This window comes from Penicillium cataractarum (assembly GCF_028827025.1).
Source record: "Penicillium cataractarum strain IBT 29864 chromosome Unknown utg000001l, whole genome shotgun sequence".
Classification (NCBI taxonomy): domain Eukaryota; kingdom Fungi; phylum Ascomycota; class Eurotiomycetes; order Eurotiales; family Aspergillaceae; genus Penicillium; species Penicillium cataractarum.
Window position 1 is genome coordinate 1,244,677 of NW_026622737.1, and position 21,956 is coordinate 1,266,632.

The 21,956-nt window shown below is 51.7% G+C and overlaps 8 protein-coding genes across 8 annotated transcripts; 4 read left to right on the forward strand and 4 right to left on the reverse strand.

The window, feature by feature from the left end:
• Nucleotides 1-130: 130 nt before the first annotated feature.
• Nucleotides 131-1,993, reverse strand: N7496_000395 (RibD family protein; the record flags this gene model as incomplete). Its single annotated transcript, XM_056693326.1, has 1 exon — nt 131-1,993. The coding sequence occupies one exon, from the start codon at nt 1,991-1,993 to the stop codon at nt 131-133; it is 1,863 nt and encodes a 620-aa protein (XP_056560055.1).
• A 536-nt stretch (nt 1,994-2,529) lies between these two features.
• Nucleotides 2,530-5,981, reverse strand: nic96 (linker nucleoporin NIC96; the record flags this gene model as incomplete). Its single annotated transcript, XM_056693327.1, has 5 exons — nt 2,530-2,856; nt 2,925-3,649; nt 3,753-4,740; nt 4,801-5,449; nt 5,527-5,981. 5 exons carry the CDS (start codon nt 5,979-5,981, stop codon nt 2,530-2,532), a joined length of 3,144 nt encoding a protein of 1,047 aa, XP_056560056.1.
• Nucleotides 5,982-6,425: 444 nt separating this feature from the next.
• Nucleotides 6,426-6,905, forward strand: N7496_000397 (cytochrome c oxidase assembly protein COX16; the record flags this gene model as incomplete). The annotated part of the gene is made up of 1 exon (XM_056693328.1): nt 6,426-6,905. The coding sequence occupies one exon, from the start codon at nt 6,426-6,428 to the stop codon at nt 6,903-6,905; it is 480 nt and encodes a 159-aa protein (XP_056560057.1).
• A 1,360-nt stretch (nt 6,906-8,265) lies between these two features.
• Nucleotides 8,266-10,626, forward strand: ptpA (uncharacterized protein; the record flags this gene model as incomplete). Its single annotated transcript, XM_056693329.1, has 3 exons — nt 8,266-8,779; nt 8,835-9,826; nt 9,889-10,626. 3 exons carry the CDS (start codon nt 8,266-8,268, stop codon nt 10,624-10,626), a joined length of 2,244 nt encoding a protein of 747 aa, XP_056560058.1.
• Nucleotides 10,627-11,328: 702 nt separating this feature from the next.
• Nucleotides 11,329-13,140, forward strand: N7496_000399 (F-box domain protein; the record flags this gene model as incomplete). Its single annotated transcript, XM_056693330.1, has 2 exons — nt 11,329-12,262; nt 12,317-13,140. The coding sequence occupies 2 exons, from the start codon at nt 11,329-11,331 to the stop codon at nt 13,138-13,140; spliced, it is 1,758 nt and encodes a 585-aa protein (XP_056560059.1).
• Nucleotides 13,141-13,438: 298 nt separating this feature from the next.
• N7496_000400 (uncharacterized protein) lies at nt 13,439-14,090 on the reverse strand (the record flags this gene model as incomplete). The annotated part of the gene is made up of 2 exons (XM_056693331.1): nt 13,439-13,505; nt 13,579-14,090. 2 exons carry the CDS (start codon nt 14,088-14,090, stop codon nt 13,439-13,441), a joined length of 579 nt encoding a protein of 192 aa, XP_056560060.1.
• Nucleotides 14,091-15,439: 1,349 nt separating this feature from the next.
• Nucleotides 15,440-17,395, forward strand: N7496_000401 (FGGY-family carbohydrate kinase; the record flags this gene model as incomplete). Its single annotated transcript, XM_056693332.1, has 3 exons — nt 15,440-15,652; nt 15,717-16,277; nt 16,337-17,395. 3 exons carry the CDS (start codon nt 15,440-15,442, stop codon nt 17,393-17,395), a joined length of 1,833 nt encoding a protein of 610 aa, XP_056560061.1.
• A 554-nt stretch (nt 17,396-17,949) lies between these two features.
• N7496_000402 (calcium/hydrogen antiporter) lies at nt 17,950-21,604 on the reverse strand (the record flags this gene model as incomplete). Its single annotated transcript, XM_056693333.1, has 5 exons — nt 17,950-18,214; nt 18,277-18,440; nt 18,510-19,472; nt 19,543-21,398; nt 21,475-21,604. 5 exons carry the CDS (start codon nt 21,602-21,604, stop codon nt 17,950-17,952), a joined length of 3,378 nt encoding a protein of 1,125 aa, XP_056560062.1.
• Nucleotides 21,605-21,956: the final 352 nt, after the last annotated feature.

A 21,956-nucleotide genomic window follows, 5' to 3' on the forward strand; every position in this document is an offset into this window, starting at 1 on the left:
CAGCCTGATTACTGGTTGACTCTGGTTTGTGTCATGTTTCATTATCTCATCGGTGTCATGGCTATCGTAATTACAGGAAATTATCACACTATCAGATTATCATACCATCTCAGGCACGAGCCTCACGTTCTCATACAGGCTCTTCTGGTCGCTCAGGCTCACGCTGTCGAATGTTGCCACACATAATAACATTCTGACCTAGCGGCGTCCATTTGACGTCTCGAGGGTTTAGCGCCGCATTGGGCTTGCCCTCTTGATCCAGCTTAGAATCTGGGCTGACACTCACACCCCCACGACCAAGATAGGTGGGCGCCACCGTCACGATAATCGAGTCAATGAAGTTGGTATACTCCGGGTTCAGGAGCTCACTCAACACCGTCGCACCGCCTTCGATCATGACACTCTTGATTCCCTCGGACGCCAGAGCCCGGAGGACAGCTTCCCATCGTAATCGCCAGTTCTGATTGTACTCTACGATTCGTAGAAAGTCACCACCGTAGCCCTTGAGCATCATCAGCCTTTGGGGGTTGATCTGGGCTCCCGGTGAGACAACAACCCATGGCGCTTTACCTTTGCCCTCCACGGCCGTTCGGAGCATACGGCAATCTGGGTGAATGGGCCAGCGTCCCATGGGATCAATGACTACGGGGCGAGGCTGCCACATCCGGCCCAGTCCACCAAAGCCACCGGCTCCTTCGAGGCGGCAGTTCAACCCTGGGTTATCGGCGAGGACGGTGCCAACGCCAATGAGGATCGCATCGTGGCGAGACCGAAGGTAATGAGTCATGAGCTTGGCCTCGGGCCCTGATAGGACCGTCTGCATTCCTGGCAGAAGGGAGATTTTGGAGTCCATGGATGATGCATAGGACAGGGTGACGTGAGGTAGCTCGCGTTTCTCGGAGTGGTTGGGTAAATAGGGCTGTAAGAAGTCTAGGGAGAAGTTGGGGAAGGATAACGTGTCTGGGGGCAGATGTGGTGACGAGGCTGATGGAATAGGCTGAGTCTGTACAGTTTCGCTGGCACTGACCGGGCCCACGGATTTTACAATGCCGTGGCCCTTGACCAGCTGATACCCATCATGGGGAATAAGCTTGACTTCAGGGTTTTGGATGCGCCACTTGGCAGAGACGTTGCGCACGTCCGTCACAGTGAGAAAGCGCCCTCCAGCCTCATTCAACTTGTCTGGTTCCTCCTGGAATTTGGTGTATATGGAAGAAGGCAGATATCCCTTTGCAGACTCCCTGCGCGCGAATTCCATCAATCCCGAGTTGCGCTTGACTCGGTCGATGTAGTCCAAGTCATGAGAATGAATGCTGCCACTTCCAGGGGTTCTTGCAATAGTCACTGTGGTATATGCGCCGTCAAACCGGACCACCTTGATCTGGAAGTTGCAAAGGCCCCCTTCGCGCACGCGCTTCTTGCGGGGACGTTTCCCTTCCGGCAACGGACGAGTCTCAGATGTGCGATGGGTTGGGCGTCGTAGCCGACACATATAGTAGTCCGTGGTACAGTGACCCTCCTTACTGGCATTTGTTCTCTGCTTGACCCATACATTGTCGATGAATGGCCAATATGTCTCGAACTCCTCCAAACTAATCTCGATTGGATCCTTGCACTCGAACAAAACCCGGCGAATTCGTGCAAGGTTTGGCGGGTTTTCGAACATGCTCTGAGCTGCTTGCATACCCGGGGCTCTTGGTTGAGATCCACTAGGCTCAGTCGTGACATTTTGCGACAGGGAATCATAAGCATTTCCTTGTTGTGCTTGTTTTGCTAACGCGCTGGACAGGTTTATCGGTGCTGTGACAGGCTCGGTTGGAGCATCTTCGTCCATTGCATCATCTCGCATGATATCTGGTAGTGGCTGAGTCTCTTGGTCGGCATTTTCCACGACATCACCGGCGCGTGCGTCTTCGTGCGGGGAGACCGAGGCGCTTCTCAATGTATCCGCCGACGCGCTCGAGTCCGATGCGCGGGGAGGAACATCGTTCATGGTGGGCTGAGGCCCGACAGCGACGTCTGTAGAGGTCAATCAGTGGCCGGTTGAGGTCGAGTGCGGCTGGGGCATGGTTAGGCGCGATCGAAAAGGCGGCTCCAGCAGCGGTCAACGGGGACTTTTGTAGCGCGAAGCGGATGTCATGTTGCAGAACTGCCCCCCAGAGGCTTGGCGCTCTTAGCGGAAATGATCCGTGGGAACCGCGGCACTTTGACTTTTGTATATGTCTACATCATTATTGGTTTGAGAATTCCTTAAATATAGCGACTAGGATAACATGGCTAAGATGTCTGCTCTCATTGTACGCCTAACGCTAATTTCTAATCTTCGCGTCAGGACAGATACATATTTACTCCTAGCCGTTGGGAATTTTATTTTTATCTACTAGAGGATGAGTCCATAGATCGATACCGACCTCAGATTTCAGAGATACAAAAAGAAGTGTTAAAGAAAACAAAGTACTGTTTGTCACCGAACTGGCACCTGTATTACTTAATAAATGGAAGAGTACATGAAGCAAGCTCGCTGATTCCCTAGTACGCGCCAATGTCTGCTCCAGCACGAGCAAGAGCCTCGTAAACCTTGGGGGGCAGCTTATACTTGACCATACCAGAGAAGATCATCAGATCCTTGGCCATGACCAACAGCTGGTCCGCAAATCCTTGGTGCATCTCCGTCTCGTACGGACCGCTAGTCTGACGGCGTCGCTCATTTCCGATACACGCAATGCTCCACATGATGACATGTCCAATGTTGCGCGAAATGATCTCCGGCAAGGACGAGAAAGCCTGAGCAGCGCTGCGGACCTTTTGCATGACGCCCTGGGCCTGCAGAGGTAGAATGCCCAATGCGTTGATGCACTACATGACGAGATTAGCATCAAGAAAGTACACACGCTGTGTTGGGCAGAGAGAAAGGATAGACTTACATCGAGTGCGGGTGCCCATCGGCCGGCCTCAACTTCATGCTTGGCTGTCAACATGCGGAGAAGAAGGCCACAGGAATCGCGGTTAATAGGACGGATCTGTTCATAGTACATCGGCTTCCCATCGTAAAGGCTGATCATGGTCTTGCCAAGCTCGACCGGGTCGTCAACAGATGTCAAGCTGAGGCTGCTGCCCGGGTCGATGGGACCGGGCTGGCCCTCCTGAAGTCGTGGGCGGAGGGGCTGCAACTTGGGCATGGTTCCTCCCAACTCAATCGAGATCGCGTCCGACAGGGCACGGTTGATGATATCAATGACACGATCGTAGTTCTCTGCCAAGTGATACAAAAGGACCGCATCGGTGATCAGGCCCTTGTCGTCTGCTACGCCGGCAGCTTGGATCGTGATGTTCTTCAGGAAATCCTCCTGGTCGGCTAGATTGATCAAACCCAGGCGTTGCTCAATGATACCCTTGATTCGGGTGCCATCATCGCGAATATCACCTAGCAACTTGGCAAAGTCTCTGGTCTCAAGGATGAACTCACGAAGAGCTTCGTGGCACACTGACGACTGAGACTTGCCGAGAGCACCCCCAAGGTCTGCATTGAGGCAGATCAGGGTGAAGTAATCAATGGCAGCTTCAACGTATCCAGTTCGGAATTCCCGAGTGTACTGGGTGATGAGGTATCCGAAATTGATCTGGGGGTATTGCTTCACGGTGAAGGACACTGTAGAGCCGAGAAATCTTGGTTAGTCGAGACACGAATGGCGCGAAGTCAAAAGAGAACAGTTGTCGTAAACTTCTCATCGGCAATGAAGGGAAAGACTTACGGATCTCTTCCCCTGAAGTGTAAAAGTCGGACACGCGCAGCAAGCCATAGTAAGCCAACGCGATGGCAAAGTGAACGGCAGTCACTGGAGCGTAAGTGCCGAGATAAGCCACGGCCTGCTCGAACATGCCTCCCAGGATCTGGAGGAGGAAGAACGTTCCATAGCCGCCGGGGGCATCCTGGCCCTGGCCCTTTGTGAAGACTCTCTGTCCAATCTCAGCGATATCCGTCTGGATATCCTCCAGACCAAAGACGTCGCCTGCTACCTCCTCGGCACGGTCATCTTCACGAGCGAGAGTGAACTGCAGCCACATCCAGTCTTCGACACTCTGGTTGATACCCTCCAGACGACGGCGGGACAGGTCACAGCGGCCAATAATCTTATAGCAAGCCATTCGATAGGGGTCGATTGAGCCCTCTGGCGCATTCCGCAGTCGTTGCTGGTACTCGCCATTGATTCTTTGCTGCATATCTCGCTGAAGTCGCCGATCTTGCACGTAAGTCGTCAGATATGTCACGAACTTGTGATCCAGAGACCGGAAGCCATGATCAGTGGTTGCATAGGCAGCTGCCTCCTCAACAAAGCCACAACGAAGCAGGTAGAAGATTAGAATCCAGCAATAATCATCGCCAACCATTTGGAGTTCGGTTCCATCGGGGGCCAAGTCTTTCCTCGCGGCGCGGAGGCGAATGTATGCTCGAATCTTGTTGATAGTGCTCGGAATACCACCCAATTGAGCTTCACGTGGATTTTTGGCGATGGCGTTTTCCACTTCGCTGTAGAATGACTTCTCGAGGAAATTTCTTGAGCCTTCAAGGATCTTGTTCTTCAGGTTGGCCGAGTTGCGGGACTTGACTGACTCCTCTAGGTAGTCAACCGCAAACTGTCGTTCTCTCACCGCGCCGGGGTCAGTCTTGTCAGTGATGCTGGGGTTCTCTTTGACAATAGTCGTCAAAGCCCGGTACGCAGCCAAAAGCTGCTGAGGGACCTAAATGAGAATTAGCGATATTGAAAGGGGAAACCCATGAGGTAGTAGGGCTAGTCTTACATCGCCGCCGGCATGCATTTCGACTTCCGAAAAGTGGTGCAGAATGGGATATGTCTTGCCCTGGAGCCGAGCAAGATTCAAATCTTGAACCTTCTCAGCGTAGTGACCCATCTTCTCCCGCAAGAAGCGGAGATCAGGCGAGGAAGTGGCAGGTCCTTCGCTTCGTTCCGCGGGGTCTTCGAAAAGCTGGCGACTAGCAAGGCCGGTGCCAGGCGTTCCGATGACAGACTTGTCCAGACCAGAACGGCCAAAGACACTTCGGCGGGATGCAGCCGCAGGGCCGCCGGCTTGCTTGGATTGTCTGGCGGATCGGCCAAAGGCACCACGCATGGTCGACTTCAGATCACCAGCACCAGATGCATCTTTCTGTGACAGTCCAAAGTGCTGGAAAATCTTCTGGCGCTGTTCTTCCCAGTCCATGTCCACCTTCTCTTCCAAGAACGTGTCAAAGTCTCTTTGCGCGCGAGAAAGACTCTCGTTGATCATCACCTGCCGCCCACGCTGCTGGATGTTTCTTAAAAACCGCTGGTTATCAGGGTCGAAGCTGTCGATTTCTCGCACCGGGGCCATAGAAGCTTGAGGGTCGAGAGACCTGAGGTCGCGCAACGCCCGCCCAGGGGAAACGCCGGAGGAGGCGAGGAGATAATGACTATTGGGTATGTATCCAAGTCAGACCACAATGCCTAGCAAGATATAGAAAACTTGAAAAATAAATAATCAACTTACGCCTTGGTAGCTGTGCCATTCTGAAGGGTATCCTTCGTTCCAGGTGTACCTAGTTCCCTCGCCTTTCTCCGGATGTCATCGAGGCCCAATTGCAGACTGGGAACGTCTTCAAAGTTGCCGCTCTGCACAGTCGCAGAGAGTGGTCGCTTCTTCCCACGTTCCAGGAGACTGTTGAAGAAGGCAGGCTGGGTTCCTTGAGTCGAAGGTTGTACTGGGGCTTGTCCGCTGCTGGCCTGCGGCTGAGGCTGACCGAGTAGAGAGGGTTGCGCTGGTTGCTGGGGCTGGGCCTGGCTTTGACCGAACAAGGAAGAAGTTGGTGCACTCGGCGCCGGCGCAGTTGAGGTGTTTCCAAAGGCACTGGTCGCGTTGGTGGTTGAGCCGAACATGCTTCCGGGTTTGTTTGCTGTAGACCCGAACCCGGCTCCTCCAAATAAAGAGCCCGTGTTTGAAGTCATCGTTCAGGTGTGGCCACCGGTAAGCTCTAGTCTGGATTTGACGAGGGTGATTTTCTGGCTGGCGTTTGCTGAGGGGAAGAGAAAAAACCGAAGTCGCGAATGCCTAGGGAGCTAGACAAAAAGACCAAATGGGTCCAATGTGGACAGACTGCTGCCTTCAGAGTCTATTTCAGGCAGACCTAGAATCACTTCTGCCTCAGCGCCAATACGACCCAGTATGAACGTAAAGAAGGTCAGCTCTGAAGAAGCTCATGCTCATTTGCGATGCGCGGGCCAAACAATTCAATCCCGGTATCCCGGACAATCAATTTTCCGTCCAAATTAGTCTTCATCTTTCCCCGGCTTGGAATGGCACCACTTCTAGTTTGAACCTTTTTCTTTTTTGCTTGACTGCACCCCTTTCGTTCTTTGCTACTCTTTTTGTACAGGGTTTACTGTTTCGCAATGCCTACTTTCCAATCAAAAACGTTTCGTCGAGCGACCACTGCATCCTCCTCCTTCGGAGAGCGTCTTGGTGCATTCTACCGGGCCCGGCTTACTCGACACCCTTTTCTTCTCTTCGGCCTTCCTTTCATGGCCGTGATTGTAGCTGGATCTTTCGCTCTGACTCCAGCTGCAGCCCTTCGGTACGAACGATACGATCGCAAAGTTCAACAAGTCAGCAAAGAGGAAGCTTTTGAATTGGGGCTGAAAGGTCCAGATGGAGAAGAGGGAATCAAGCGGAACCCTCGTCGCAGAATTATTGGTGACGAACGCGAGGAATACTATGTACGAGCTCCGATGACCCGAGTCCGTTCGATTGCCCAACGATTGGACGGCATGCTGATCGCATTCACAGAGACTTATGGCGAAGGACTTGGACAACTGGGAACAGAAACGAGTGAAGCGATTCGATGGCGAGCCCGACGGAAGGATATGAGATGAATCAAGAACCCGAATTCTAGAAGAGCGTTTGATATACTGGCGTCACTTGGTACCCGATTGTCTCTTCACACGGTCCGATGAAGGGGTGTTCCTGTCACCCTTTCGCTCTTAACGAAGAGGACTGTCTACCTATATAGGTACAGTCTGTAGAGCGTACCGCTACGAGTGCTACTCAGCCGTTCATTGTTCAAACTGCTTTTAACAATGAACGCTCCACTTGGCATCATCGACAAGAAGACCTGCGTCTGCATCTCCGGAAACTGTGGCCAATACCCGACCGGAATGCAAAGAGGGGATTTATCACGATCCTGTCCGGTCCTGTTCCTTGAAGATGTCATGTATTTGTTGACGTGTCTTGAGGGATGATGCTTATCAGGGAGGGGAGTGGAGACAGCTGCATTAGGTCCTGGGAACTTAGCCTGGTTGGATATTCGGTGATTCCCTCAAGATGAGATCATGTGGAGGTCTCCCAGTGGGTATGGAGCATTTTGCGGAGACCACCTGCCTCTCCGGTTGCCGAGGATGGTAAAGGGTAAAGGCGAGTATCGGAGGTCTAGATAATAATACATAGCAGATAGTTTGGAATATCCATACTGTCGGGTACATCGTATATGGTCTCTGCACTGGACGGGTCTAGAGGGTTCGATGGGCACTGCTATGACAAGGAGGCGTTCAGGTGGCCGGATTCGGCAGAGGCATGCGATGCGAGACTTTTCTTTTTGTTGATCCGAGTTGGAAGGAGAGAGACTCTTTGAGGATAGATATTGTCTTGTTGAATGGTGTCATATTGTATTTATTCCGTTGATCACATTTGACTTGCCTAACATAGATCCTCATCGATCAGAGGCACTACGTAGTTGATCCAAGATGGGTCTAGGCCGAACCGAGGGCCCAAACCCGTGATCCCCACACAATAACGTCATAGCCCTTTTTTTCTTCTGGAAGGCTGGAAGCCCGCCTTAATAATCTTATTAATCATGGAATGAACACCGATCCTTCTGATGCACTCCCCTCCTCCAGGTGAAGCTCGACCTTTTCATTGGTTTGTTACACTCTACCCTTGGGCTGGACCATCCCCCTTTTCGCCTCTGCCCCCCCTCTGACTGTTGGATTCCTTCTACGTCAGTCACTTTGGGGAACTCTACAGTCGATGTGCTGTCTCTCGTCTCTCTAGACCTCAAGATTGCCAGATCTTGGTGACAGGTCTCAAGTCGAAGATCCCTGAATTCCTGGCGATCTATTCAACACAATTGCATTGCATAAGAGTCGAGTTCATGGTATTGTGAAAAAGATCGTTGCTTTTTTTCCGATACCACCACCTTCATCCAACTCGGCGGGAGTCAAACAGACCGTCATCATCATGACCGGTCCAGGGCGATCGCCCTCCTCGCCGTGGGTGCAGAGTGCTCAAGGCAGAGCCAGCCAACCTTTTCATCCTAGCTTGTCACCGTCACAGGCGAACATGCACTCGAGCTCAGAACGACCCAGCCCCAACTACTTTGGGATTATGGTGGAAAACTCCAGTAATCCTCCTACGTCGAATCCTGGACCGCACACGCAAAAGAACTGGACATCATTCCAGTCCTCGTTACCAAGCCCCAAACTTCAACTGCTCTCACAGGAGTCGGTATCAGAGGGTCTGTCCAACCTCTTGAGAACCGAATCGGAAGTTGATAAAGGTCGGCGCGAGTCGGCTCTACAGAATGTCTCTTCAAACGGAGACTCACAAGTTACCCGAACATGGACGAGAACGTCACATCCACCAACGATGAGTGGGCACGCAAACAACCGGATGCAGGGACCCCAGAGTGGCAATTGCATCAAGCCTGGACAGAATCCAGGGGCTCCTTCACGAGGCAAGTCCCCTTTCGACAGTCCATGCTGATCTCCTCACAACAGACCTTGACTTGCTAACCTTTTTACCCTTAGATGACGGAGCATCCATATCATCTCGTTGGATCACGACTGAGCGTTGCGCTGAGCTAATCAAGTCCAAGGCACAGAAAGTGCTGCTTTTAGACGTTCGACCATATGCCCATTTCTCGCAGTCCAACATCACTGGCTCTTTGAACCTATGCATCCCTACCACTCTTCTCAAACGTCGCTCGTTCGACACCCAGAAACTCGAGAATACTTTCACTAGTGATAATGATAAACGCAACTTTGCTCGATGGCGAGAGTGTGCCATGATTATCGTCTACGACTCTGCCACATCGGAAGTCAAGGATACCGTTCCCTTGATGCATGTCATTACCAAATTTCAGGCCGAAAACTGGGAAGGGGAGGGCTTGATCTTGCAGGGAGGGTTCAAGGCACTCTCGAGCCAGTTTCCGCAATTCGTTCACCGACCACAGGCACAGACGGCAGGGCCGTCTCCGAGGAAGAAGCGCTCACCGATGAGCATCGATCTACAGTCTATCGCTCCGGTCGTCGGGGGTTGTGCTCTGCCCGATTCCTCGTCCGCCGTCAATCCTTTCTTTGGCAACATTCGACAGAATATGGATCTCATGGGAGGAGTCGGACAAATACCTTTGAAGCTACCAGATGGCATGACGGAAACGCAACGACGGGAGCTCCCCTCATGGTTACGAGATGCATCGGAGGTCAAGGATCAAGGGCAGCTTGTCTCTGAAAAGTTCTTGGATCTAGAGAAGAAGGAACTAGAACGGATGAAGCAGGCGTTGACGTACGACGGAAATTCGGCGTCTACTGGTGGTGCTACCAAGAAGTATCGCGTTGCAGGGATTGAGAAAGGCACGAAGAATCGCTATAACGATATCTATCCATTCGATCACTCTCGGGTCCGTCTTGAGGGCATCCCGTCGGGGGCCTGTGACTATGTGAATGCAAATCACATCCAGGCTGAGCTCAGTAACCGACGGTACATCGCCACGCAGGCTCCAGTGCCCGATACCTTCAATGTAAGTAGTCGTTTCGCACTTCGTTTACTCACTTTCTGATGAATACTGACACTCGTGTACAGGACTTTTGGCGCGTTGTGTGGGAACAAGATGTCCGGCTGCTCGTGTCTTTGACTGCCGAGGTCGAGCGAGGCCAGGTCAAGTGCCATCCCTACTGGAAGTCGGGAGACTATGGGCCTTTCAAGGTCAAGGCCTACTCAGAGAGATTTGTCAATGTGAATGCCAAGGACCGGCCCATTGATCCCACGGTGAAATCCCCTGTCCGGTCTGGCCAGCAAGCACAGAGTTCGGACGCGTCGAACGAGAACCCCGTCATCATTGTACGACACTTCAGTCTCTACCATACTGCATTCCCGTTCCAACCTCTACGAGATATCACTCAACTCCAGTATCCCTACTGGCCAGACTTTGGAACGACATCCCAGCCGGCCCATTTGTTGAATCTGATTGAACAATGTAACAAGGTCATCCGGGCCACCAGCACCTCCAAATTTGGAAACCAAGATGCCGAGCCGAAGGGCCAGCGGCCGATTCTGGTCCACTGTAGCGCAGGCTGTGGGCGCACAGGAACCTTTTGCACAGTGGACAGCGTCCTTGATATGCTGAAGCGACAGCGCATGAACAACCCGGCTTCTAACATCGGGGCTTTAGAAAACCCGAGTCTGGACCTGATCGTCAAGACCGTGGAAGACTTCCGAACCCAGCGACCCAGCATGGTTCAAAACCTGAGTCAGTTCGTGCTCTGCTATGAAAGTGTACTCGAGTGGCTCGTCTCCCGGATGGACGACGAGGATGATTGAATGCCAACGTGATGAAAGACCCCCCTCTCTCCCTTCTCCTCTTTCCCCTTGATGATAGCGGATACCCATTCTTCTTATTTCTGAAGCTCAATTGATTTTTTTTATGTATTTGCATTGTGGGCGTTTGGCCTGGAAAAGAGGATTTGCTGGATACATGCATCAAAGCAACGAATTTTGACTTTTTTTTCTCGGTGACGATTTGGTACTCGATACTCTCGTAGTCAATGTCTTTCTTTGTAGTGCAGTTGGGACTAACTTGTACTCTGCAAAGAGAGATCAAATATAGATGGAAGATACCGTAGGCTATATAGGCAGCACGAACTTTCCTTCCCGTACCTGAATATATATTGAAGTGGGGCATTGACAAACAGCCACTCTTTAGTTAAATGCAAGTGAAATAAACAATGATCAGGAAAACCGAAAATCTCCAACTCACTCAACAGGCTCAAACTGCCCAAACGAGGCCCAACGAGGGAATCTCCGGCTCCACTGCGGCTCTCTCTGCCTAAACTCTGATCGCGGGCTTTCTTTCAGTTTAGCTTCTCAGCTTGCGCGGGACCAGGCAACAAGGCGGCTCGTGCGGCTTCCCGACTCTATAAATCCTCCTCCACACATCCACCCATCTTTCGCTGATTTCTTTCTTCCCTTCAGCATCTCCTCTACTAATCCCCATCGCTTGGGCACCATCTCAAACCCAACAAGATGCTCCTCAATCTACCGACCGAGCTGGTCCAGCTCATTCTCCGGAGCTGTGACACCCCCACGTATCTACAGCTAGCGCTCTCTTGTCGCAGTATTTACGAGATGGCCACCAAGAGCCGCGAGCTCGTTCTTCACCAATTACACCAAACCCCAGGCTGCACAGACGACATCGACACGCTCCCAATCCAAGACCTCGTCAAGCTATTGAAGAAACACTCTCACCAAGAGCTCTTTGGTTCCGAGCATTTCACAAACCGGAAACTCATCGATTTCCAAGGGAAAAAGCTCGACACCAGAGCTTCCTCTCTGGAAGCTCCAGTGCTGCGAAACAGAGCTCTTCTCGCTTTCCAGGGTGATGAGACAGTCTACTTTGTGGATATCCGAGCTGGAACCGTCAGTCTTCGACGCCGCCTGGAGTCCCCCGCCAAACAGTTCGGAACCATCCAAGTGCTTCGCACTGCCTTCAACAGCAGTGGAGCGTACGTGTTGCATCGTTTCCAGCCATTCGCGGATAAGCAGCTGGATACCACGCACCCATTCGTCCAGCAGGCAATGCAGTCATACCCGCAGGGTAGTGTCTTCTTGGCCTACTATAGCTTTGATTCCCCCACGGACGCCGTGAGACTCTATGACTTCCACGACGAACAGGAATATGATCCAATTGCCATTGCTGCCCACCGTGACGAGAAGTTTGCAATTTCTTGGCAACATCGTCAACGAGCTCAAGATCATCATGTCCTTATCTACCTGATGGAGGATCCTGATGAAGACGAGGACGAGGACGAGGACGATGAGGATGATGATGAGAATGAGGACGAGGACGATGATGAAGACGAAGAGGTGGACGACGAGGACGAAGAAATCGAGCAGGAGGAAGAGAATAACGGTGAACATGAGGCTTCGGGCCAACCACAGACGGTGTCCAATATCATCTGTATAGTTCAACCCCTTGGCCTTGACAGAAGCGATCCTTCCTGACATACATTAGGCTCCTCGTACGACTGCTACGCTCTCACTGAGATGAACGACGGTAGATCTAGCGATGCTGCTCTCATAGGAAAGGGCCCAACCGCCAAACTGGTCTTCAATGACCGGGGATTCCAAATGTTGCACCACTACAGAGCGCACACTCTGTTCAGCTCGTTTCAAAAGCTCCATTCAATCCCTGGAATACCCGAACCAGCAGTGCGAAATAATAGCTGCCTGGTACCATACTCTCCCTTGTTGATGCTGCAGTTCGCAATTGGCATTCCCTTCTTCGCAACGCACCGCAATGGCACTGACAGCCCCGTGCCCGGCACTTGCCACTGGCAGTACCTGACAGTAGGCATTGCCACACACCGGGTTGAGCACTGGACAGTGGCCTGTCTCTTGAAATCCGAGTCTAACCCCCAGGCTTTCCGATGCGACCACGTCATGAACCTCGATCGAGGACGGCGCTTCGACCACTGGACCGCGGTGGCTCAGCTAGGCGGGTATGAAGAGTCTAACACTAGCGAAGGCTCTCTTATCGCAGCCTCTCCACTAGGCACTCGAATTGCAATTGCTAGTTGGAAGACAGTGACTGTTTGGGCGCTAGAGCCGCGAGTACTGGTTGACGAGGAAGATGGTTATTACCCTGAGTCGTGGACTAACTCTGCCGGATTAACAGAGCTACGACCTGCGGCAATCCAGCTGAATGCGGTCTGCTTGCAGATGAAGTTCACGGAGAATGAGCATGAACTCGCTGTAATAACTGATTGTGGACTGATACTCCTCGACATCCGGCCCTCCGGCGGAGGTGTAAAGGTCGTCGAGCGTCGAACTTTGTGAGCAGGAGCTCACCACCATAGGAAGAATCGATATGGTCCTTATACGCAATGCATGGAATCAGGGCGTCTTTTCTTTTGCTTTTCTTTTGCATTTGAGCCTGGGATTTGCAGGCTGAATTTGGGGAGCGTAACCTAGTTTGCCCGATACCACATGCATAGCGTTTTCATTTGGCTTGGTTTTATTGATAGTTAGCTCATTGGAAGGGATGTAAGCAATTGCCTCCCCCAAGCAATTGCATTGAGGAATTTGAGATTGAAATCGAAATGGGTCATTGATTAATCGTAGACTATAATCGCGTCTATTGTCCCTCTCCACCACCACCCGACATCGTCAAGAACACCATGATCAGAAGCACCCACCAGTACCTAAAGCGAGCAAGAAGTTAGCCAATGTAACCCAAATCATAATCCCTGAAATTGACCACGGTATATCACTTACTTTTGAAACAGAGTCTTCTCAGGAACCTCCTCCGCATTCCCACCATCAGGACCCACGACGACCGGCCGATTCAAATGCGGCTGCGCCCCAGTCTCACTCGCAACAAGCTCCACACTCGGCTCACCAGTCTTCGCAGAAACAGGCTCGAATGCCGCCAGCGACACATGATAAACCTCACTCGCCGGACCCAAATGAAGGCGCAACGTGGGCGGATGCTCCGCGCCCGCCAGCGACGAAAGCGAGACCAAGCTTCCCGTCCATTGTTTCGGGTTCGTCGGGGTCGCGGTGTAGAGTCCTAGACGGACGAGGTCATCGGCTTGATTGGGTTTGGGTGGGTTGTAGGCTAGGACGTTGGATTTTAGGGAGGTTGGATCGTAGGCGACGCGGGCGAGGACGGAGGGTTGAGTGGCGCCGACGGGCCAGTAGAAGATTTCTGTTGAGGAGGGGAGGGAGTCGGCCCAGGTTGAGGCGATTAGGAGCGTGATTGCTCCGAGGAGGGAGGGGAGATGCATTGTTTGGAGGGTTGTGGTTGAGGGAGGTGGCGGATGAGGAGGAGTGGAGGTGGAGATGGGAAGGTGATCTCCGTGTTTTTTGGAGGTTCGTTCTCGGCCCGTGCTTTGCTCCGTCATTGTTAACTGCGGAGTACAACGAAGTATTTTGGACTAATCGAGTAGTATATACATACATATATAATCTATGTATATGTATATGATAAGTAATCCAATATATTTACAAGTTTCATTGGGGTGCCATGTCCACGTACACGGGTAATTAGGTAGACAGCTTGTCGAGGTTAGCTCCATCGCCGGTTAAATACCGACGAGCAGCTATCTTAACTGTACCGATAGGTATTCTATCCTAGCTACTATACAAAGTATGTATTAATTGATAGCTCCTGGATGCTTTCAGTAGGTCAATTGCTAAATATGATATGTATCTCTCATCCTTGCATGCTACTTTGCCACTTTTATGCACCTCTACTTGTTTTCGCCTCTCGTCATGCGTGAACCTTACCCGGCCAGCTCTGCTCCGCCTATTTTGATTCGATCTCATTATCCTATAGAGCTAGGGCCTCGTGGTCATTCTTTACGGTATTTACAGTGTGTAGTTAGAGGCAGGGTTTTGTAAGAACAGCTCTTTAGTGCCTAGCTTCTACAAAATTATTTACTATTACTCAGTGTCTATTACAGACAATAACCCGACTTTAGCTCATAGTTCTCAACTTACCTAATTATCTGATGTATTGTAGTAAACATATCAGAGAATTATAATACACCATAATACCATAATTTAGCCCTTAGATCCTATAATAGGATAGATAGAATGATCAAGCTTGTACATTGATACGGGTGTATATATGGACTGTACGGCGAAAGGTACCACAAGTGCAGACATATTCTGAACCTGGGCCCTGCCTATAGTACACTGGAATTATATTTAAGAGATGATAAGGAGTATCTAGACATGGTAATGTATGTAGCCCATTATTCTCCTTAGTACCGCAACAATCAAGTTTCGGATAATAGAGAGGTACAGTTTAGAGATTGAGTGCAGTATAGAGGGCCAAGCTGTGGACTCGAGACGGGGACCAAACTGGACTGGACTGACGCAGTGACTAACAAATTCAACTGATTATTCCCCTCATTACAAAAAAAGAAACAAAACCTCCTCCCGCCCATTTTCTTTCTCCTCAATTCTCTTCACTTCGCCTCTTCTCGCACGATCAATACAGTAGGCATCTTCTCACCCCCAGAAATCCGGTGTCGATCTGATCTCTGATCGCATACTACAGAGCATACACTTCTACTCTCCACCGCCCCTCATCATCCGAAGTATACCCTGACCCACCTTTGACGACACCATGGCCTCGCTGCCCTACCGTCGTCCCTCTCGCCAGAGCTCCCGCCAAGCTTCGAGCGACCCCCGCGAGGATCTCCAGGTGCATTTGGACCATTTCATCGGCATTGACGTCGGAACTGGCAGTGCCCGAGCCTGTATCATTGATGCCAAGGGCGACATCGTGGGCCTGGCCTCTGAGAATATCGGGCTCTGGCAGCCGGAGCATGGTTACTACGTAGGACATCTCCAGACTCTCGACGACCAGGCCTAAACAACAATCGACTGACTCGCGAGCCCAGGAACAATCCACCTCCGACATCTGGCGATGCATTTGCATTGCCGTGCAACGGGCCATCAGCCAGCATAACATCAGTCCCGAGACCGTCCGCGGTATTGGATTCGATGCTACTTGCTCGCTATCAGTCTTTGACAATGAGACCGATGAGCCCGTCTCGGTGACCGGGCCAAACTTCGACTCAGACCGCAATGTGATCCTGTGGTTGGACCACCGTCCCGTCGAGGAGGCGGCCAAGATCAACGCGACTAACCATAATCTACTCCGCTATGTCGGCGGGAAGATGTCCATCGAGATGGAAATCCCCAAAGTACTCTGGTTGAAGAACAACATGCCCAAGGAGCTCTTCGACAAATGTAAATTCTACGACTTGAGCGACGCCCTGACACACATTGCTACGGGCAATGAGAAGCGGAGCTTCTGCAGTGTCGTCTGCAAGCAGGGCTACGTTCCTGTCGGTGTGGACGGTAGTGTCAAGGGATGGCAGGAAGATTTCTTGAACGAGATTGGATTGAGTGATTTGACGGAGGATAACTTTAAGCGCATGGGCGGCGTCAACGGGGTGGTGAGCCTAATACCAGAAAAATAAGTATGTACCCATTCGCTGACTCTTATTTTCTCTAGAACGGTGATTATCTGAGTGCCGGAGAACTGGTCGGTACTCTTTGTGAAAAGGCCGCTGCCGAGCTAGGCTTGCCAGCAGGTATCGCCATTGGCAGTGGTGTGATCGACGCATATGCCGGCTGGATTGGCACCGTTGGAGCCAAGGTCAACCTGGGTGCAGGCCAGCTGAGTGATGAAGTGGCCAAGAACGACAAGGCACAAGCATTCTCTCGACTAGCGGCGGTAGCTGGAACGTCAACCTGCCACCTCGCAATGTCGCCAGGCCCAGTATTTGTGAACGGCGTCTGGGGTCCGTACAAGGACACCATCCTACCGGGCTTCTGGATGGCAGAGGGCGGGCAGTCCGCAACGGGCGAACTACTCAAGCACGTAATCGAAACACACCCAGCATTCAACCAAGCCCACTCCATCGCAGAGTCGTACCACACCAACATCTACGAATATCTAAATGAGCATCTCAAGGAGATGGCACAGGACCAACAAGCACCGTGCGTGTCCTATCTCGGCCGCCACTTTTTCTTCTACGGTGATCTCTGGGGCAACAGATCACCCATTGCAGACCCGAACATGACAGGTTCCATCTTCGGGTTAACCAGCGACAAGAGCGTCGACGGACTGGCAACGTACTACTACGGCACACTGGAGTTTATCGCACTGCAGACGAAGCAAATCGTGGAAACGATGAACAAGGCCGGACACAATATCACCTCGATCTTCATGTCTGGCTCGCAGTGTCAGAATGATATTCTGGTACGGCTTATTGCCTCGGCGTGCGATATGCCCGTCGTCATTCCGAGATACATCCATGCGGCCGTGTGCCATGGTGCTGCTATGCTCGGTGCCAAAGCTGCGAGCTCGGACTCGGAGGGCCGCACGGAGAATCTCTGGGATATTATGGACCGTATGAGCAAACCTGGTAAGAAGGTGATGCCAACGGATGATCCCAAGGAGAAGGCACTGCTGGAGGCCAAATATAAGGTGTTCCTGGAACAGTGCTTTGGGCAGCAGAAGTACCGCCAGATGGTCGATGAGGCCGTTGGCGACTGGGGATCTGCCTAAGCAGGGAAAGGCTATACTGCGTTCGGATTACGACTAACGCTCCGCGACGATCATTCAAAGAGTTGAAAAAAGTACACGAACTACATAATGACTACAAGAAGAGCGTTCCAAAATACTACGGTCATTACCGCGCATTGACTCACATTACGACCAAGAACGACAAAAAGTAGTATCAAGTCTAGCGAATGTGTATGTTCATTTCAAAAGTAGCAAGTAACAACAAACCATAAAAATGGGCAATCTTTCGATATCAGCAGCAATAGAAACGATGCAAAAAGTTCCATATTTTCTCTCCCGTCCAGCAAGGAGTAAAGTCAAAAAGGGAAGACACAATAATCACAAGAAAATCCAAGAAACAAAACGAGTCGGGGAAAAAGAAAACAAAGCCATTGGGGAGGTCATGAATGCAAACTTCAAATCCGCTATGCAAAGAAGATTATGATACGCAAGAATAAGTTCAGCCGGGCTGTCCTGAGCTGAACTTTTCTGAAGAAAACAAGACATTGCCATAGCCATTAGTGCGAGGGTGATAGTTTGGACGATTTATGTTCAAGTTAGAACGCCGCGCCGGAACGCGAGCGACCGACGGTGTAGAATTTTTCGGATTGGCTTACACCCAGGGCGAGCGTGTCGAAGCGGTCCACGCCCAGAGTGTCCATGTTGCTGTAGCCCGAGAGGTAGAAACCAATCACGACGACCAGATAGGTCAGCACGAGGACGGATCCTTTGAAGTAGTTACTCTTGCCTTCGCCGTAGACGTAGGAAAGCAGGAAAACGCAAAGGATAACGGTGATCATATCCCATTGAGGGAAAATTAGACTATCGAGTGAGTTAGGGATCAGTATTCGCAGGAGGGGTTTGAGATTCTGAGACAAACTTACTTAAAAGAGTGGCTGGCGAGCTCGGCGGGATCAATGGATTGGGTGTACAGGGCACTGAAGAGGACCACGGCTGGTACTTGCAACAGGCACACCTGAAGGGCATAGGCGGAACCAATTTCCATGGACAGAGCGATATTACCGTTCATGGCGAATGAGATGGCGTTCTATCAGTATGTTAGTGACCCCTCCTCCAATCTGCAGGTAATGTGTTGACAGGAGCAGGAATTTCATACCAGGAACTCAGTTGTGTTTGGCACCAGGGCAAACAGCGTAATACCGAGGAACTTTTCATCGATATCCACACTTTCCAACACCACATCCACCGTGTTGACCAGAATCTCTGCAATAATGGCATAGAGAACTGTAGCACCTAGCAAAATGATGGAACTCTTTGCCTTGCTCCAGTTTGGAGCATCGTGACCACCGCCGCTGTGCGCAGGCTCCGCAACGATGCCAATATCCTCGTTGTCCTCACCAGGAGGATGAGGCTTTGGCTGATCTGCCGGAGGACGACCAGCTTGGCGGGTGGAGGAAGAACCCTGCTGGGTTGAGTACTTGCGACTACGGGCCGCATCACGAGCAGCTACTGCAGCAGCGGTGGCCGCCACTTCGGTGACTTGACGCACAAGCCGCTCATTATCCTCTCCAGATAGACCATGGATAGCCTTTGACACGCTACAATTTTCATCCCCGCCAAAACGTGGAGGCACCAGGTGAGGGATGTTAGCTTTTTTGTCCGACGGAGAGCCACTTTCCACCTGGTCCCAGTTGGCGCCGCTGGTATCCTCCAAGCCAACTTGTCTCAGTGATTGACCAAGGATACGCTTGTAGAGTTGAGATTCGCGAATGGAGTCTTTGTGGCTAGTGATCGCACCCGATGCCTCGGCGGCACCAGGCGGGAAGAGCAGGTGCCGTGGCTCGAAAGTAAATGAATCAGAGATCGGCTGCTGGGCCGCCTTCTTCTCCTTCTCCTCGTTCTCAGTGGCCCAGATCAAGGCAGCGTGGGTGCGCAGGGTGAACCAGAGACCGATGATGTATGACAAGAACAGGAAAACGGCACAGAACCATGCGTATGGTTGGACTGCCTTTTCAAAGAATGCATCATGGACAGCGGCGCTCTGGGAGAAGTAGCATCGACGGCAGTCTCGGCTTTCTGGGTCATACTCTCGAACGCATGCATGACAGTTGAGCTCGTGCTAAGTGACTGGTTAGTTTTTTTTATTTTCCCAATCATAATAAGGGTGTTTCACTGAACAATAAACTTACACTGCCATAGACCTGATAGAAAAGAGTAGGGCCAAAAGCTGCGATGACGGCAAACAACAGCATGGTCGAGGTCACACCAGCGGACTTCACATTGAATCGCTGTGTCTTGCGCTTGATAGCACCGAAGCACATGGACAGACCGGGCAAGAACAGGATACCTGCGAAGATACTACCAATGATACTTCCTTCCACAAGCTGGGCTTTGCCTTCGGTCAAGGCAACACAATAGAGATAGACTTCTACAATGGTGGAGAAGAAGGCATTGATTGCGGCACCCAAACCCATCGACGACTGGGCCGAGATGGATGCCACAGCTTGGCCGATGAAGTAGGCCAGAGGAATGATGGAGAATAGGGAGAGGGTAAAGATCAGCCCAGGGTGAGTCAGCCAGGACTCAATACCAAGGAACGTGTCCAGCACGAAGTAGTCGAAAATGACGAAGGCGACGAGAGCTAGCAAGTTGATGAAGAAGATGTTGGTACCATCGATGGTGTATTTCCAGTATCTCGTTCCAGCCGCGCGATAGGTGCACAAAAGGATGGACGACGATGAAGAACCCGTAGCAAGTCGGGAATAGGAGGTATCGGAGTGGAATGACAAGGCTAGAGGATGGCGTCGCAGATGGCTCACTAAGATGGTGGTAACTCGGCCCATTGGGATCCAGAAGACAAGCAACCAGCAGATCAGGGAGACCATGAGCATCAAGGGTCCCACCAGGAAGTAGAAAAACACAAAGAACACAACTCGGCCAAGGGTCCATTCACCACGACCGAATAGTCGACGTTTGGAAGGGCTGAATTGTGAATCCTCGCCTTGTCCACGCTGGGGCCGACCGAGGAGACTGTCCTGCTCTCCAGCAGAATCAACGCTGTTGCGCCGCCGTCCGACGAGAGATCGGTCTCTGCGAGGTCCGAAGAAGAGCCGGCCATGTTCCAAGTCACCGTTCTGCCATTGTTCATACTCGCTGATGCTGCGGCCTTCACCCTCATCTTCTTCCGCATAATTATCATCGGTTCTTAGAAGAACAAAGGAGCCGAACGGATAGAGCAAGTAGCGTGAGAGTCCTGCAAAGACCCTTCCATACGCGACGGCGCTGGACGAGAAAGCACAGAAGAAACATGCGATCGCAGCCAGCAAGGCAGCCAAAGCCAACCACCATCCAAAAAGTACTGACCATAGCAAGTTTGTCAAAAAGAGCATGGGGCTAACGCGACCCCCAGGAGACGAGTGAATATCGCCCTCGGCAGTCTTCTCTACCGAGCGACTCTTCTTGTACAGAGCGGGCTTCCAGATCCTAATACCGAAAGGATGAGTCTCGTTGATCGCTTGCTGGCGATCCTTGAGCGTAAAGCTCTCGGCATCACTGGTCACCTCTTCATCCTCCTCGGATACAGGGGTTTCATCTTCACTTCCAATGTCACTGCCGCCGTCAGACTGTCTGATCGATGAGGCGTCTTCCACTACGTCCAAGTTGACCTTTGGCAAGACGGTATCATCCACACTCAGATTGTCTGATTCGCCTCTGATCAACGGGACGGCACGAGCACTGACATGGCGGCGCAACGTGGAGCTCGGACCCCGCATAGGACGAATCCTTGGAGACAGCTGCTGGGTGGACGAAGCCTTGTGTAGGGCAAAGTCCTCCTCAACTTCTTTGACATCATCGTCAGTGGAGAATTCCTGGCCCTTGTGGGGCACTTGTCGTTTCGAAGACATGCGACGGGTGACCGAAGGCTTTCGAGGCCGATCAGGTACGGCAGACGAGGAGGTAAACGCGCGGCTCGAGTTATCGTCCTGGATGGTTTCGTCGTGACGTATCTCAGACGACGAATCGACGGACTGCGCATCCAGGGTTCCTGATTTTCCCCAGACCCAGGTCAGCACGAAACGTTCCTTTTTGGCTTTGGGGTTACACGAAATCGTCAAGCTTACCGTAACCTCTCCGAACGGAAACCGTTGATCGCATAGGAGGTATTGGCGATGCAGAGGCATAGTCGCTGCCTGGTGTACCCGATACTCGAGAGGGCTCGGGCTGGTCGGGGTCTTTCTTATCGCCCGCCATGTTTCTTCGATGATCCGCGTCGGTCTAAAACACAAAAAACGGCAAAACGTCCAAGCTCGCAGAGAGGGGGGTTTTTAAGTACAAGGCAAAGTGGTGCTCGGCGACTCCCACTTCACATTGCGGGGTTCAACGAGGAGAAAGATATGACAACCCCGGATCCTTGGATCATCTGCCCATCAGCTGAGAATTGTACAAAGGACGATGCAGACCGCAGGGTAGCACACGGCCGCGTGGAGAGCTTCCAGATGACCATTCGATGGTTGGGCCAATCATGTGAGTGATGACTCATCCACAGTGGGGAGCTGACAAGCTGCTTTGTTTGTGCTGTTTGTCTTTTCAGTCCCGATCTCTA